The 16,377-nt window shown below is 25.8% G+C and overlaps 1 protein-coding gene across 1 annotated transcript in view; it reads left to right on the top strand.

Moving 5' to 3' along the window:
- The window catches only part of LOC100207086 (S-adenosyl-L-methionine-dependent tRNA 4-demethylwyosine synthase TYW1), an 85,662-nt gene that overhangs the window by 19,905 nt on the left and 49,380 nt on the right, over positions 1-16,377 (top strand). Inside the window, exons 4-5 of the mRNA XM_065808170.1 lie at positions 816-890; positions 9,921-10,022. Of these exons, the coding sequence (XP_065664242.1) occupies positions 816-890; positions 9,921-10,022 (177 nt within the window). The remainder of the gene's footprint in view (positions 1-815; positions 891-9,920; positions 10,023-16,377) is intronic.

Genomic DNA, 16,377 nt, shown 5'->3' with positions numbered 1-16,377 from the left:
AATTGTTATCGGCCCCATTATAATGATGATGAGAATGATGATGATGATGATGATGATGATGATGATGATGATGATGATGATGATGATGATGATGATGATGATGATGATGATGATGATGATGATGATGATGATGATGATGATGATGATGATGATGATGATGTATTAAATATATAAAATAGTAATAAATAAATGAAATAAGTAAATAAAAATTAAATTTCCTGCTTAAAGAAGATTTTTTGGTTAATGGCTTTTTAAAAAACATTTTATTTATAATATATCATATAATTTACTATTGTTATTTTTTTAGTTGATAAAAATTAATAATATTTGAATTTAACTGAAAGTTAAACAATATTTTGCAATTATTACTGAATTTATCTGAAAGCCAAATTTCTATTTTTCAGTAAACTTTGTAATTCAAATTTTAACAAGTATTGCTCTCATTTTATTAAAAAAATTTTAATGGTGTTAACAATATACAAATTATTTAAGAAAGATAACTCTGTGTGGATGCAAATGATCAGAACTATTGAGGAAGTAGTAGTTTAATGCACAGACTATATTAAACGCATTTCATCCACCTTGATGAAAGTCATATAATGTAGATATAGGCATATGTTGTCTAAATCATGAGTTAATATCATAAAAAAAAACAAGCCTGTTAAAGATATCGATAAAGTTTCATTCTTAATAAAAAAATTTAAAAATAATTGTACCTGACTTAAATTACCTGTTTTGTTAAAGCATGTCATGTCTGTTATCATCACAATTATTATCATAATTCAGTGTGTTTTTATAATAAACTTTTATTTTAGCTAAAAGGAAAACATGTTGAAACTGAAAACACACCTTTTAAAGTATATTATGGAACTCAAACTGGAAATGCTAAGGTAAATTGTTAATAATTATTAATCTTGTTCTTTATTACTTATTATTTTTGTTATATTACTTTTTACATACTGTAAATAAAATTGTAATGTGCTAAACTAAAGATTAAAATCTTAAAACAATAGTTTTTAAATATAAATGGTTTATATATAATATACTTAATTTAATTAAAATGTTTAATATATAAATGGGTAATATAAAATCTTTGTCAAATCGACCAAGTTTTTATCAAGTCAATTCCTCAAAATCTCTGATTTCGTTAAAATTTTTTGTTTTTACTTTGACAATATTCGATATCTGAAGATATTTTGCTTTACAATATTCGATATCTGAAGATATTGTTAGTTTAACATTGGAGCAACCATAAATATTCATCAAGACAAAAGTATAATTTGTTATTAACTAATATTAACCACAACCACAAATATTCATCCACCACAACCACAAATATTCAATCACAAATATTCATTCAACCACAACCACAAATTTTCATTCAACCACAACCACAAATATTCAATATTAACGAATATTAACCACAACCACAAATATTCATCAAGACAAAAGTATAATTTGTTATTAACTAATATTTTTGCGTACTTAAGTGCTACTCGTATGCTGAGTTAGCATTGGCCAGATTTCAACCCATTTGCACAGCATTTTATTTAGCGTTAATTGAGCTCTTCAGATTTTAAGCCTTCTGTAAAAGAAAAAAACAAACAAAATTCCCCTTAGCGTCTGCGCTTTTATCAGGTTCAAATGTACAAGAAAGTTTTTTTTTAAAACTACATGTGGCCTTTTCAACTTCCACGCCTAGTGATGTAACATGGTATGATATATAAGAGAAGTGTGTTATGAAATTTTCAGAATAATATCTGATTCAGCTTTTGAGAGAACACTATTAAAGTAAAAATTCTGACTTCAGATTTTTTTTCCATAATGGCTGGCTAAAGTTGATTATATCATATTTGAATTTAAATTTTTAATGATTTTAAAGGGCTTGATCTTTAAAACCAGATAAAATATTGCAACAAATCAAATTAGGTTGTGGTGGATCAAATTTTTAGAAAATTTTTGTTGATTAAAGAGCTGCATTCAAAAGTTAAAAGTCATCAAAGTGAGGTGAATTGAGATTTTTCCTAAACTGATACATGATGCAAAGCATCTGTTACCTAAGGTCAACTTTTTTTTCTTCTAAACTTTCTGAAACGCATCAATTGATGAGTGTTCATTAATAAAAACCAAAAAAATAATGGACACAATTTTTTAATCCTAAAAGATGGTCTCTAAAAGTCAGGTAAATTTTCCATATAAACTAATACTTATTTGCTCATTATTTTCTTAGAACTCAGAAGTTATAACAAATTGACTTAAAATAATGTTAATTGTTATAAAATGATCAGTAAAAAAAGATAAATATTTCAATTTTAAAATTATGGTTTTTCAAAGCTATATGAAGTCAATGAACAAAATTATAAAAGTTTATAGAAAATTAAATTTCTCAAATAATAAATTAATTTTGTTGTCTTCTTATAAGTCAATAACATAAACTTTTTCTCCATTAGACTGGACCTTAAGTGATTAAACTTTGCGTAAAGTATCCATTAGGTTACTCTACAGATCACTATTAAAATTTTTTTTATTTTTTTTATTTTTAGATTATTCACCTCCCCAAGGCCCGAGGGGGTCCACTACAGTCGAGGAGGCTACTCATTTTTTTTTTTTTTTAATTAAAATTACTAACACATCTCTGCATGGCTACGTGATTGTGCTACATAAAATAAGTCGCCAGTGGTTATAGTTTTAGCTCAGAATCTAGTGGTTTGTGGTTCTTTGCCAGCTCTGGTTCAATAAGCAACATGTGTAAGGAAAGAGGCATGAACTTCTTGGTTAAATATTTTTCCACAGTGCTCTGTGATAAGGTCAATATTTTCTTCTTGGAGCACTTTATTAACTTTAAAAAATAGTTTCAAAATTTTTTTTTCATAAATATAACATTAAGGTCTGTCCACAAAAATGAAAAGTATTCCTTTAATGTATTAACTATATGATTGTTTCAAAAGGGATCCCAGTGTGCCGAGACAAGTTGTATTCATATTAAAGAGTATGAAAAAAAAAATGTTTAGGCAGAATTTTATTAAAACAAAATAATAAATATATAACAAGAAAAACAAACTTTGTTGTTTTACTCGAAGCTCGCCGTATCTATGTTAGCCAATCTCTCAAAGTCTTTAAAATATATGCCGCAATCTACAGACTTTATTCAATAATTTATTCAAGTGCGTTTAATTCCAAAGAGTTTTAGTAAAGGACATCATTGTAGAATTTTTTTTTCTTCGAATCAGTATTATTTTTTTTTTTTTTAAATAAGCGTTTATTATCAATGGTATGAATTTCCTAAAAATGTTAGAAGAAGCTAAACAAAAGAAAATTTTTTATAGATTGCGAGAACCAAATAAATTTAAGATTTTTATGTTAAATATAATAAATATAGTAAATATTTAAAAAAAGACGTTAATCACCTTATTATATATTCTAAATCTTTTTTCTTCTTAAGTAAACAATGTGAACTTTTTTTCTAGTTTATCTAAGCCGTCTATCACTGTTTATGATAATTATTTTAAAATAAACTCAATAAGTTTAAATGATCAGTTTAAAAGTTTCTTTTAAATAAACTCGATAGGGCAAATTCCTGCTTGCATCAACTTTAACTTGTATCAACTCAATATTGCTTATTCATATACAATGCCTTATCCTGCATCAGTTTAGTTTTAACATAATATTTCTTTTTTGGAGTATGAATATGAAAAATATTATTGATTAGTTGTTTCAACAAGTAAATTTTCTTTTTAAATTATTTTTTTATTCATTCATATTTTAACTGTTGTATAAGAGATGCCATTGTCAGCAGCGCCACTAGGGGGTGCAGTGGGTTACACCAAAGTTTACCGCACTGGGTGATACCAAACCCAGCAATGTCACTGGTCTTTATTAAAATAGTTTGAATTTTAAATTACTAATGTATATGACTAATATAAACCACTACCAGTAGTGGTATAGTGATAGAGGGCTTGTCTTGTAAGCGAGATTCCAACCCATAATGTCCTTGTACCACACTCAACTTGTTTCTCCAGGCATCAATCTTGTTTGACAAGATTCGTGTTATGAAGTTAAAGAGTTGAGAGAGGGTTATAATTACCTAATTTTAATTTTAAAAATATATAGTAAAATATATACTTGACTTTAATCCATAAAAACTTTGTTTTTTACCTTTAAAGCAGTGCTTGAAAAGGAAAAAAAGCGTAATGGGATGGTTTTCAGTATTTTCAAAATACCATTGCTATATATTTTATACTTTAAAAAAAGATGGCTGGCTGTCATATCACTCCGTCCTAACTTGAAGTACTGCTTTTAAAAATATAGTATTGACTATTGTTTGACCAAAAAACAGCAGAAAAACAGTTTTAAAAATGCAGTACACTAAAAAAATATAGTAAAAATATTTAAAAAGTCAATTATACCCTATGCAGTAAATTTGTACTTAAGTTCTCTAATGTAAACAGGATATAAAAGTGTGTTTAAAAATAATTATTTTGTAAGAATTAAATCTTAAAAAGTATAAAAAACCTAATCTGCATTAACTCAAATGTATCTCCACCAATCTCCACAATTATAACAACCCAATGAATTTTTATCGTTGAATCTACTCCTCCTAGCTATTCAACTCTTCCCTATAATTAGGTCGGTGAGAGTAAATTTTGTTTAAAGCAATTTACTACAAAATAAGTTTGATATTTAGTCTCACTCAGCATTTTAAACTTGTTTTTTTTTAAATACATTGCATTAGGAAGTCATTGCAAAACAAATTTCTTTATGTATGGTAAAGTTTCATACGCTTCATATTCTTATAATCTTAATATAATCTTTTATGTAGATCTTTTATTTCAAAAAAAAATTTTATATTTAAACTGGTGTTATTTATGTAAGACAAATTGTATTAAAAGTATCATATGCTTATTTTTTAAAAAAGCGCATATTGTGACATGCACCTCACGCGTTTGTTTACATGAACATTAGAAATGCGCTATTATTAGTAATATTAAACCAAACAAATTAAAAAACGGAACAGATATAATGGAAGTTTGCATTTAAACAAATGTGTTTGAAATTTTCATGAGATCAATTTTTGTAACAAATTTTTTTCTTTTTAATTCATTCAAGTTAACTTTTTTAAATATTAGAAATTCCTTTTTGTATAAAGTTAAATAATTCAAATTCCGTTTTAAAAGTTTACAAAACTTTTTGTTGTCAATTAATGCAATCAAGAAGAAAAAATTATTAAATGGAAGTTAAGAGTTTATCTGGCATTTCTGAGATAAAATATTAAAAACAAGTTCCGCTGGAATTGGCTTCAAGAGAAAGATAATGGTGAAGAGTATTGTTCAGCCTATATAAGAAGGATAGATAAAGCTGGATAATAAGTTTGTTCCCTAACTGAACATTTAAATATCTACTTTCATCATAATTATATATTATTTGATTTTATGTTTTAATTACGATGTACTACATATTACGATGTAATATGTAGTAAAGATTTTTATTATGGAAGTAAAGGTAAAAAATCTTTACTTAGCTACTCAAAGTCTTAAAGTACATTGTCAAAACTGCGCAATGATTAAGTCTATCTAAGCTATACTGTCGTCATTTTTTACTAATTTAAAAAAACAGATACATGTATATTGTCATACAGAACTCCGGATAATGTGCATACTGGCAGTACCTGCACAAATAGAGTGAAGTCTACCTATTAACCTATTGTAAATACCGGACATCAAATGCAGAAGCTATGACACTCGCATTTATTTGTGAACACAATCTTTTCATATCTATAACATCCCATATGATTGAGTATGCAAAGGAAATGTCTAAAGATAATTCTGTTTTAAATAATTTGAAAAAGGTTTAGAACAACTGCTTCATATAATTTGCAAGAAGGGTTAGGCAAAGCTTTTCATGCTGATCTTGTTTATGATATGAAAATAAAAACGTTTTCCCTTAACATAGGCGAGTGAAAATGAGAAATTCTCAGTATACTTGTAGCATATTTTTGTGATAAAGTTGTATTAAAACACTATGCATCATTATCGCTTGTTACGGTAAACGCTGAAAATCTTTTTAATGCTGTTATTCATTTATTTAACAAAGATGCAATTCCATTTAGTAATCTAGTTTCCTATTTATCATATTCTAACAATTAAAGTTTGAAACAAAATCAAGAAGTGTGGTTCCTTACTTACATATTATTGACAGATAGATATTGATGTTGATATTTGTCATCATGTGCATCATTGTCATCAATGTTGTCAAAAAGTTTACTTCTTTTTTCGGCAAAGTAGTCGAAAATTTAACGGATGATATCTACATTGATTTTAAGTTTAGCCCAGATCTTCGTACATTTCTAAAAAAATTTGTCAAATCACAGGTGTCACATACAGCACTTCAATGCAAAGGTTTTCTCATTGGTGGTTGTCTGCTTTAGATTGCGCTCTACCTATGCTTGAGATGATGCCTGCTTGCACCTTAATTTATTTTTTATTTTTTGGTTATCAAAACAGGACATCTCTCTACAAAGATGTACAAAGATGAAAGTGATAAAATTTTAAATGAATAAAAATAACTAATAAAAAAAATAAAAGCCAAAATACAGCAGAAAAACAACATAGTAGTTGCTGGCAACCTTGTTGAGAGTGAATTAGAATCAGTGCTTCTGTTAAATATATTTTTAATAAATAAATTTTCTAATTTTATTTAATTTCATAACTAAATAAATTTCATAATTTTATTTAGTTATGTATTTTAACAAATTAACCATTTTAGTTATAATATCATTATTCTAATCATTTTTTAATGTTCGATGATTATTCAAAAGATAGCTCTTCATCTACTTCATCTTCCATGACTCTGTTTTTTTTTACTCAATTTCGAAATTTCCCCGTAATTCCTGGAGAAAAATTTATCAATTCTAAAATCCCATGATGAAGAATGTCCAAATTTAAAGCTATCAGAAAAACAGCTAACAAAACAAGGTGCAGAAAGAAAAGTTAGGATTGTTAAAAGCTTATTTTTCCGATTAAATGAAACCTTACTTCATATTAATTTGTACGATGAAATTCTTTCTATTTTTAAATCATTTATTTTAACTTTTGAACAAATGGAACCGTTAATCCATGACGAGCAAATTGAAATTAAGCCAAAAATTATAAAAAATATAACAGGAACAAAGTCGAAATTTTTAAATCTAAAAGATAAAAAGATGTATCACCATTCAAATTGTATATATTTGTCAAGAATAATTATTCGAAATCCTGACTTCAAATCATCTTTTTTTAAGACCTTGGTAAAAGCTTACCGTGAATCATCAGTTAACTAACCTTAAAAATTTTCTTTTAACAAACCTTTATTAAAATGCCTCTCTGCGATCGAACTAATGTCTCAAGATCAAGAAATTACAGAAAGAATGCTAAAAAAACTCCCAACTTTCTTTCCCACTGTAGATATAAATAAAGTAGTATTTAATCGAGAAGTTATGCAACTTCAGATAGATATAGTGCTTCCACCCGTATTTGCTGATGGAAAGCCCATATGTCTTGACTATTGGTTGGCATTTTTAAGTATTTTTAAGTGTAAATAATATTTTGAGCTTAGTAAACTTATCAAGGCATGTCTAAATATATTCAGTAGACATGACATTGAGCAATCATTCTGCATAGTTAACAAAAAAGACAAATCATCTTGATACTTCAACATGCTCTGCTATAGCTTCAGTTAAGTATCAATTATTAGCAAACAAGACCACAGCACTTCAAAAGGGTACTTTAAAAGACGAGATATATTACATGACCAAGTTACAAAAACATTTGAGGTCATTTGCAAACTCCAACCAAACGCTATTTAAAAAAAATGGAGTTCCATTGGAAAAATAGAAAAGTTAAAGATCATTTATGTAATATAAGTTCAACGTGGAAAAAAAAGAACGCTACACATGAATGATGCAAAATGGTTAAAGGATTTATTAATGGTCATGCAAAAAAGTGCAGAATAAGAAAAGCTGACAAATGTTTCATCACAATACTCCATACTTACTTACTTAAATGTTTCACAGAAGAAAGTTATTCAAATAAAAGGTATTAATTTCTGAGCCATTGTCTGACATTTTATATTTAAAAAGTAAACAAATTATTACGCTTTGCAGATTGTTTACGGTAAAACTGAGATATTATAATTTTAGAGAATTTTAGAGAAACATAATTATTTTAGATTTTAGAGAATTTTAGAGAAACATAATTATTCAGCTGTTATTAGTTTATTTATCCCTTTACCAACATTCCAGAATATACCCACATACCTTCGTATTTTCATAGGAAAAAATTTCCAGGATTTTTACAAAGTCAAAAACTCATCTATGGTTGTTAAACTCTTTGTGTTTAAATATGACAAAATGAGTGTGTATATAAAAATTAAAAAAGTGTGACTTTCATCACAATACTCCATACTTATTCGCCAATGTTTTACAAATTTTTTTTTAAAAGTATGTCATGATGGGTCTCAAAAGAAGTGAAATTTTATAAAAATTTTAAAAGTATTATATAAAAAAATTATTATTATTTTGTATTTAGATTAACATTATACTGTGTAAAAATATTAGTTAACATTGTACTGTGTAAAAGCTGTCATTTTTTAACATTATTAAAATTGTTTTTTTTTTAAGTTGTTTTGATAAAATGAGATTATTATTTTTGTGATTTTAAAAAAATTTTGGTTCTTTTGAGACCCAGCATGGCATACCATTAAAGAAATTTTTTTTCTATAATATTAGGGACCTGTCTGATGTTTAAGGGTAAAAATGGGGCAGTTCCCTATTTTATTTTTTATTCATACAAAGGTATACACAACATAATATTCAATATTAGACCAAAAATTTTTTTTTCAGCCGAGCCTCTATATAATAAAAAATACTGGAATTTTATTATTTTTCAAAAAAAAAATATTATAATGGGTCTCTTAAGATTTTTGAACATCAGACGGGTTCCTAATATTATCCACCAAAAAAAAATCTTCAAAAGTATATTATGTTGGGTCTCAAAAGAAGCGAAATTATATAATTATGGGTCTCAAAAGAAATTATATAATTATATGCCTCAAAAGAAACAAAATCATATAAAAATTTCAAAAGTAATCATCATTTTATAAAAAATATATTATTTTTACTTTCACTGTCTGAAAAATTACATTTTTAACTAAAAATAAAACTACATTTTTACAAAAAAGTTTTATTATATATATATATTTTTTTTGTCTTAATGTTTATATAAAATGATAATTGTTTTTGAAATTTTTATATAGTTTCACTTCTTTTAATCCCAACATAATATACTTTTGAAGAACTTTTTTTTAAATAATATTAGGGACCCATCTGTTTCTTAATCAGTAGGTTCATCAGGAAGCTTTCTGATAAACCTACTGATGGAGAAATAAGTTGTTGTAAAAAAAATTAGATAAGTGTTTTTACTAATTAATTATTGCCATGCTCTTTAAGAACATTGAGCACTCTATTTGTAGAATAAACTCTATTTGTACTAACATAATTTATATATATATATATATATATATATATATATATATATATATATATATATATATATATATATATATATATTTATATATATTTTAATTTTTCACCACCCCAAGGCCAAGAAGGCCACTACAGTCGAGGTCTACTCTTTTTTTGTGTGTGTGGTTATATATATATAGAGAGAGGGAGGGAGGGAGGGAGGGAGGGAGAGAGGGAGGGAGGGAGGGAGGGAGGGAGGGAGGGAGGGAGGGAGGGAGGGAGGGAGGGAGGGAGGGAGGGAGGGAGGGAGAGAGATCATAAATGTATATATAGATCATAAAGTATATATAGATCATAAATGCATATATAGATCATAAGTTATGCATAAATATGTATTGAAATGTGTTATATAATTATTTTTTAGTATTTTAGTGAAATATTTAAAGAGTATGCAGAAAGCAATGGCATAAAAACATCTGTTATCAATATGAAAAATTGTGAACCTGAAGAAGTTCTTCTTGAAGAGGTTTTTAATCTTAACATTTTTATTCTAGACTTTTTTAATAAAAATTACATTTTTTTAATTTATACTTTAGTTAGTAAAAACTACCGAGAATTTTGTTTTAATCCATAAATCAAATCCTTTTTAATGTTTAACGATTATATTTTGAACAGTTTTCTATAATGCAATTTTCTTATATATGACACAATGTTTGAATAAAATTAGTTTTTGACAACTGAATGTTCTTTGTGGTGTTTTGCAGAATGTATAACTTATTGTGATACCATCACTAGGAAGATTATCATACAATGTTTATATTCTCCTTTTACCTTTACAATTAAATTAGGGTTTTATAATAGAATTTTCCTTTTTATAAAAGTCTAGCTACAAATATATATATATATATATATATATATATATATATATATATATATATATATATATATATATCAAGGGTGCAATTAAATGAGAGAGAATTGCAAAATGAAATTAGCATTCTGAAAGTTTTTTAGATTAAACAATAAACAACAGTTGATGTTTACAATTTTTTAGGCAGTAAATAAGTATAATTATTGTAAAATTAAAAATTTTAAATTCTGTTTAACTAATGTTATTTTAGATATTAGATTTTTTAATAATTTTTTTTTTTAGTGTTTTTCAATGTTTTTATTCCCATACTATTGCTCTGGTTACTACTACTAAAAGATATTTACCCTAATTTCAAAGATATTTAGGTGTTACCCTAATTTGCTGAATTGTTTAGTTCCATATAACCAAGGCAATAAAGCCATTATAAAAATCTTAACTATAGTTTGTAATTTAATTTTAATTTACTCCATTTATTTAACCATAAAATATGAAAATTTACAATAATATTTTTTATAAACTCACATAAATAAGGTTAGGTGTCACTCATATAGTTAAAAACTTGTCAATGGAGTTACACCTGAAAAAAACAAACAAATAAAACACAGAAAATAAAAAATAAGAAAAAGAATAAGAAAATAAGAAAAAGAATAATAAAAAAAAAAAAAAAACGAAAGAAAGGAAAAAAAAGAAAATAAATAAAGATGATATTAATAATTGCAATAATAATATAATAAAAATAATAATATTAATAATAATGTGAATAAAAAAACAAATAGTAACTATATCATGATAACTTTACTAAAAATTATAACTAATGATAATAATTATAGTAAAGTTTATAACTACGACAGAAATTAATAAAATAAACATAACAATTGCAAAAATTAGGACAATAACCATAAAAACTATTACTACAATTGAATCACTATCACTATCATTATAAATAATATTATTAAGATTTAAAAAACAAAGATAAATTAATGATAATAGTAATATTAGTAGAGTTAAAAAAGACAGTATAAAATAAAAGTAATAATAGTTTTATAAATAAAGGAATATAAAAAAAGCAATAATAATAAAAGATAAAATTAATATTCAAATTAGAATTAACATTTTTTAAATGCAGTAAAAGTTTTTTCAAAATGGCATTTACATTATAAATAATTTAAAATAAAAATATCAAAAAAAAATGTGTACTTGTTTACTTAATTTTTACAAAAGTAATTTAATTTAAAAACTTTTTTTAAAAAATAATTTTCAATATCAGTAATTTAAATTTATTGGTGCAAAAAGTAATGACAAAGCTAAGTACTGTTTTGAAATGGGAAAATAAATTTAGTTGTAAGTTTGAGTACAAAGTGAAAGACTAGTGTGTGATTTTAATGTTTGCTGTACAAATAATAAAAAGCTGGTATTCAAAGCATTAAAATATTTTCTATACCATAGATCTGAAACTCCACCTATTGAAAAAGACAGAAATCACTATAATAGCGTTCAAGATGCTTCATGTAAAATGTTATTGATTATTAGAGTAAATTAGGTGAAGTTGGTTGTTGTCATTATTGCATTATTATTCATTATTGCTCAACTTGTTTTTCTGTGCAGCAGCCTTGTTCGTCAAGGTTCGTGTTTCGCAGTTATAGAGTTGAGAGAGGGTTAAAACCACTATTAAGTAGTCTCCTCATCTGTAGTGGCCTTCTCGGCATTGAGGAGGTGAATAACAAAAAAAAAAAAATGTTATAAAAAATGTTATTGGAAAGGGCCTATGGGTCATTCCATGGCAAATGGACCAAGGTCCAACATGAACCACCTCAGATGAGGTATGGTCATTTGATTTTTCCAAAAATAAAAACTTTGGTAGCAAAAACATGTTTTTGTTCATACTTTGAAACTCTATAATTTAAAAACAAAATTTCAGAAAACCTTCTAGTATTTTCATTGTATACAACTCTAGACTTTCTTTAAAAAACTTTGACATTGAATTTTCAAATGTCACATTTTATCCATAATGGCTACCTTAAAAATTGTTTGCAAATATAGAAAGTTGATTTTGATCGTCAATATACAAAATCTGAAATTAAAAACTGAAAAGATATATTTTTTTAATTTCTATAAATGGTAGGCTTCCAAATTTTTAGTTATTTACCGATAAGATACCGTTTAGTAAAAAATTATGGACTCCTAAAAATGGCTCCAGCTAAAACTTAAGAAATTATGCCTTTATTTCAAACCACCAGTAACCAATGATCAACACTGATTTAATGAGATTTTTTTTTTTCTACTGATTTAATAGACTTTATTGCCGCGATTTCTAGAAAAATTAGTGGGTAAATACTCATAGGGAATACACAAAATGCATTAAAAACAATACAAATAGAGATACTGATGCACTTTAGTTTGTATTATATATTGTAATACAAAGTATGTATATGTAAAAGTATTTTATAATCTGTACTAGAAATAAATCTTGAATTAAGCCTCAATTTAACTCAGTTTTTAAATAGCCCTAGCACCTTTTCTCATCCCCTCTGTCCATTAACTTTTTTACATAAACAATTTTAGAAAAAATTGAAATTGAACATATTTCCTTACACAGTGTATCTGGTTTTATGTAAACATACACATTTAAAAGCTGTGGCATAAAAGACAAACAAGTTATTGTTCATTTTATATCTTTATTTTATATATAAAATTAATCATTTCTTATTTATTTGTTGTGCCAAAACTCAAGGAAACCTAAGTTTATATTTCAAAACTTGTATTTAAGTATATCTTTCTAGATAGTAATTAGAAATAAATGGCTAGTGCATCATTAGATCTAGCTCAATGTTAATTTAGATTTAATGATGCGCTATACATTTACTTCTTTTTTTATAAACACAGCATGGAAAAAATCAGCTTTACTCATGTAAATGTTTCTTCAATGCAGCTTATGCTTCTTATTCATCAAGAAATAATTTTTTTAAAATTTATAATAATTTAAAAATAACACCAGGAATTAATATAGCATGTGTTTATGATGCAAAATGGTTTATAGGCAATATTGTGGAAATATTTGAGGAAAATCAAGATTTATCAAGTTCATGAAACTTATCAAGTTCATGAAACAGTCAGTTTCTAAAACCCTTTTACTTGCCACATAAAAAAGATATTTGCTGGGTTCCAATAATTTGTTTTTTATGCAAAATTTCATCTTTAAAAGTTCAATCAGAAATTAGTAGATGCTATGAACTACCAGCTCAAGAAAAACTGTTATATTAAATATGTACAATAGCATAATTAAAAACACACCAAAATTATTATAAACTTTATTTAATATTTTTATTTATTTGCTTTAAACTTTTATAGTTATTTAGCAAAAATTTATTTTAAAGCATTTTTCAAAGATGTTTATATTGATTGTTTATTACATAATATTTTTTATTGCATGATCAACTTGCACATTGTGTTGGCAAGTCAAAAAAAGTCAAAAAAACTCTTATAACTTGGTATAAGTTGTAATTTAAATTTGAACATGATAATCATGTAAAAGTCAAATAAATGGGGTGGGGTGGAATAGCGAAGGGATTGGAAAAAATGTTACAAAATTTATAATCATGATATTAAAAAGTAAGAAAATTAGACTATAAGTCTTTCTTATCATTTTTATCGAACAAGCTACTTAAAAATTTTATATGTTGTCTTTTTACAATCTAATATTACTAACTCAATGTCACAGCTTTTAAATGTTTAGTAGTGCTTTTGTGCGTAAAGACACTTCATGCATCAGACATAAAACCAGACACACTGAGTGAGCAGAAATGTTCAATTACAATTTTTTCTATGTTCTGGACAAAAATAAGCATTTTAAAAAGTAAAGAAATGGGGGAGGGGTCTAGGCTATAAAAACTGCATTTAATTCAGGCTTAATTTAAGATTTAATTCTAGTACTTATAATGAAATACTTTTACATATATACATACTTTGTATCATAATATATAACAATAAAGTACATCAATAACTCTATTTTTATTGTTTTTAATGCATTTTGTGCAAATTTCATGGTTCTAATTTTGTAACTTACCCATGAGCACCCACTTTTTTTTTCTGAAATCACTGTAATAAAGTCTATTAAATGAGTAGAAAAATCTCATTAAAATCATTGTTAATCCTAGGTTACCGGTGGCTTGAAGTGGTTACCGGTGGTTTGAAGTGAAGGCACAATCTCTTAAGTTTCAGTCAAAGCCATTTTTAGGAGTTGAATGAATGATTTTTCATGATAATTTGGTGTTTACATTACACGGTGCTACATCAACTGACAAATATGTAAAACATGTTAGATTGACTGAAAAATAGATAGAACATGTGAGGAGTGCTGCTATATTGACTGAAAAATAAGTAGAACATGTGAGGAGTGCTGTTACACAAACTGAGGGTTTTGCTACACAGACTGAAGTTTAAATTAGTTAATTTTATAAAATTTTATAAAACATCTAAAAACAATAATCATTTTTTATAAAGATTACTTTTTTGTTAAAAAACTATCGTTGTTAACAACAACAACAAAAAAAGTACATATTTTCATAGTTTATTTAAATAAACTTTTTTAATTTGTGTTTCCATAAATTTTTGTAATTATTTTAGAAATTTTTATAAAATTTCAATTCTTTTAAGACCTAACATGATTTGCTTTTAAAGAACTTTTTTTTTTTTAAATATTAGGAACCTGTCTGATGTTTTAGAGTTTAAGCCACCCCAAAAAAAAAATTTATTCAAAATTTTATTTAATTTCGTATTAATTTATTATATAGAACACCATTAGGGGGTACCATCAGACATTTTCAAAAAATGTTGTTTTATGAGCCGCCTTACCACGCATGTAATATTTTATTTTTATGCTCAGATCACACCTGAAAAAAATATCAAATAAAAACATTGCTGCATCATCTTATCTCACTTCAAATATTAACTGCTTCTTATTCTGACAAAGTTATCAACCAGTTCCTGAAGTTTGTCATCAAAGTTTGCAATCAATCATTATTAATGAATTTTCTCATTAAAGTTTGCAATTAATCATTATTAATGAATCGTTTTGATTAGCTATGATCAAAAGCATAAACACCTTCGATAAACGCTTCGATGATTTTTACTTCCATAAACGCTTCGATGATTTTTACTTCCAAGACATTAACATAAAAAAGTATCCAGAGTTGTCATCTGTCATTAGATTGGTTCTGACTATGAATCATGGACAGGCATCAATTGAATGGGGTTTAGAAATAAAAATATTTTACAAGTTGTCTTTTATTATCTTTACATAACGTTTTGTAATAGTTATAAAAATGCTCTTTATATTTATGTTGGAACACTTTCCTACTTACTTACAAAATCATGCAGAATCTGTTTGGTTTGGTTTGGTTTTTAAAGAACTTATAAATAAAAAATAAAAAAATAAAGAAAAAATTAGAAAATACTGATAGATATGCGTTATTTTATTGAAAAGTGACTTAGTATTAAAAGTTTCTTAAGATTTTCTCTTAGTACTAGTTTTTTATAAAAAAAAGTGTGATCAGAAAATCATATTTTCGATGTTAATCATTAAAATGAGTTTTCGATCTTATTCCATTTTTTTTTTTGTTTTCGACATTATTCAGAAAATCACATTTTCGATGTTAATCATTAAAACGAGTTTTCGATCAAAATATTTTATGTTTCTAAGCCTTGTTTTGTTATACTGTGCTAATTTTATTTGAAGATATTGTTAGATTAGCAAGAGTACAACTACAAATAGTGATAGAAAAGGATTAACTCAAAATACTGTTAAAGACCAACTATTTTAAACCCAAAGTAGTGTTATATTAATTTTAATCCAAAGTAGTGTTATAGATCAACTATTGCAAAGGATGTTGAAAGATATTTGTGTTTTTATACGACTTTATAATTACATAAATGTTTCAGTTAATTTTTGTGTCAGTGAAGGATGATTTATAAAAAATTCTATGTGCATAATTTTTAGATTTTCTTGAAGATC

Source organism: Hydra vulgaris, chromosome 10 (genome assembly GCF_038396675.1).
Source record: "Hydra vulgaris chromosome 10, alternate assembly HydraT2T_AEP".
NCBI classification, from domain to species: domain Eukaryota; kingdom Metazoa; phylum Cnidaria; class Hydrozoa; order Anthoathecata; family Hydridae; genus Hydra; species Hydra vulgaris.
This window is presented reverse-complemented; position numbering and strand designations above follow the sequence as displayed.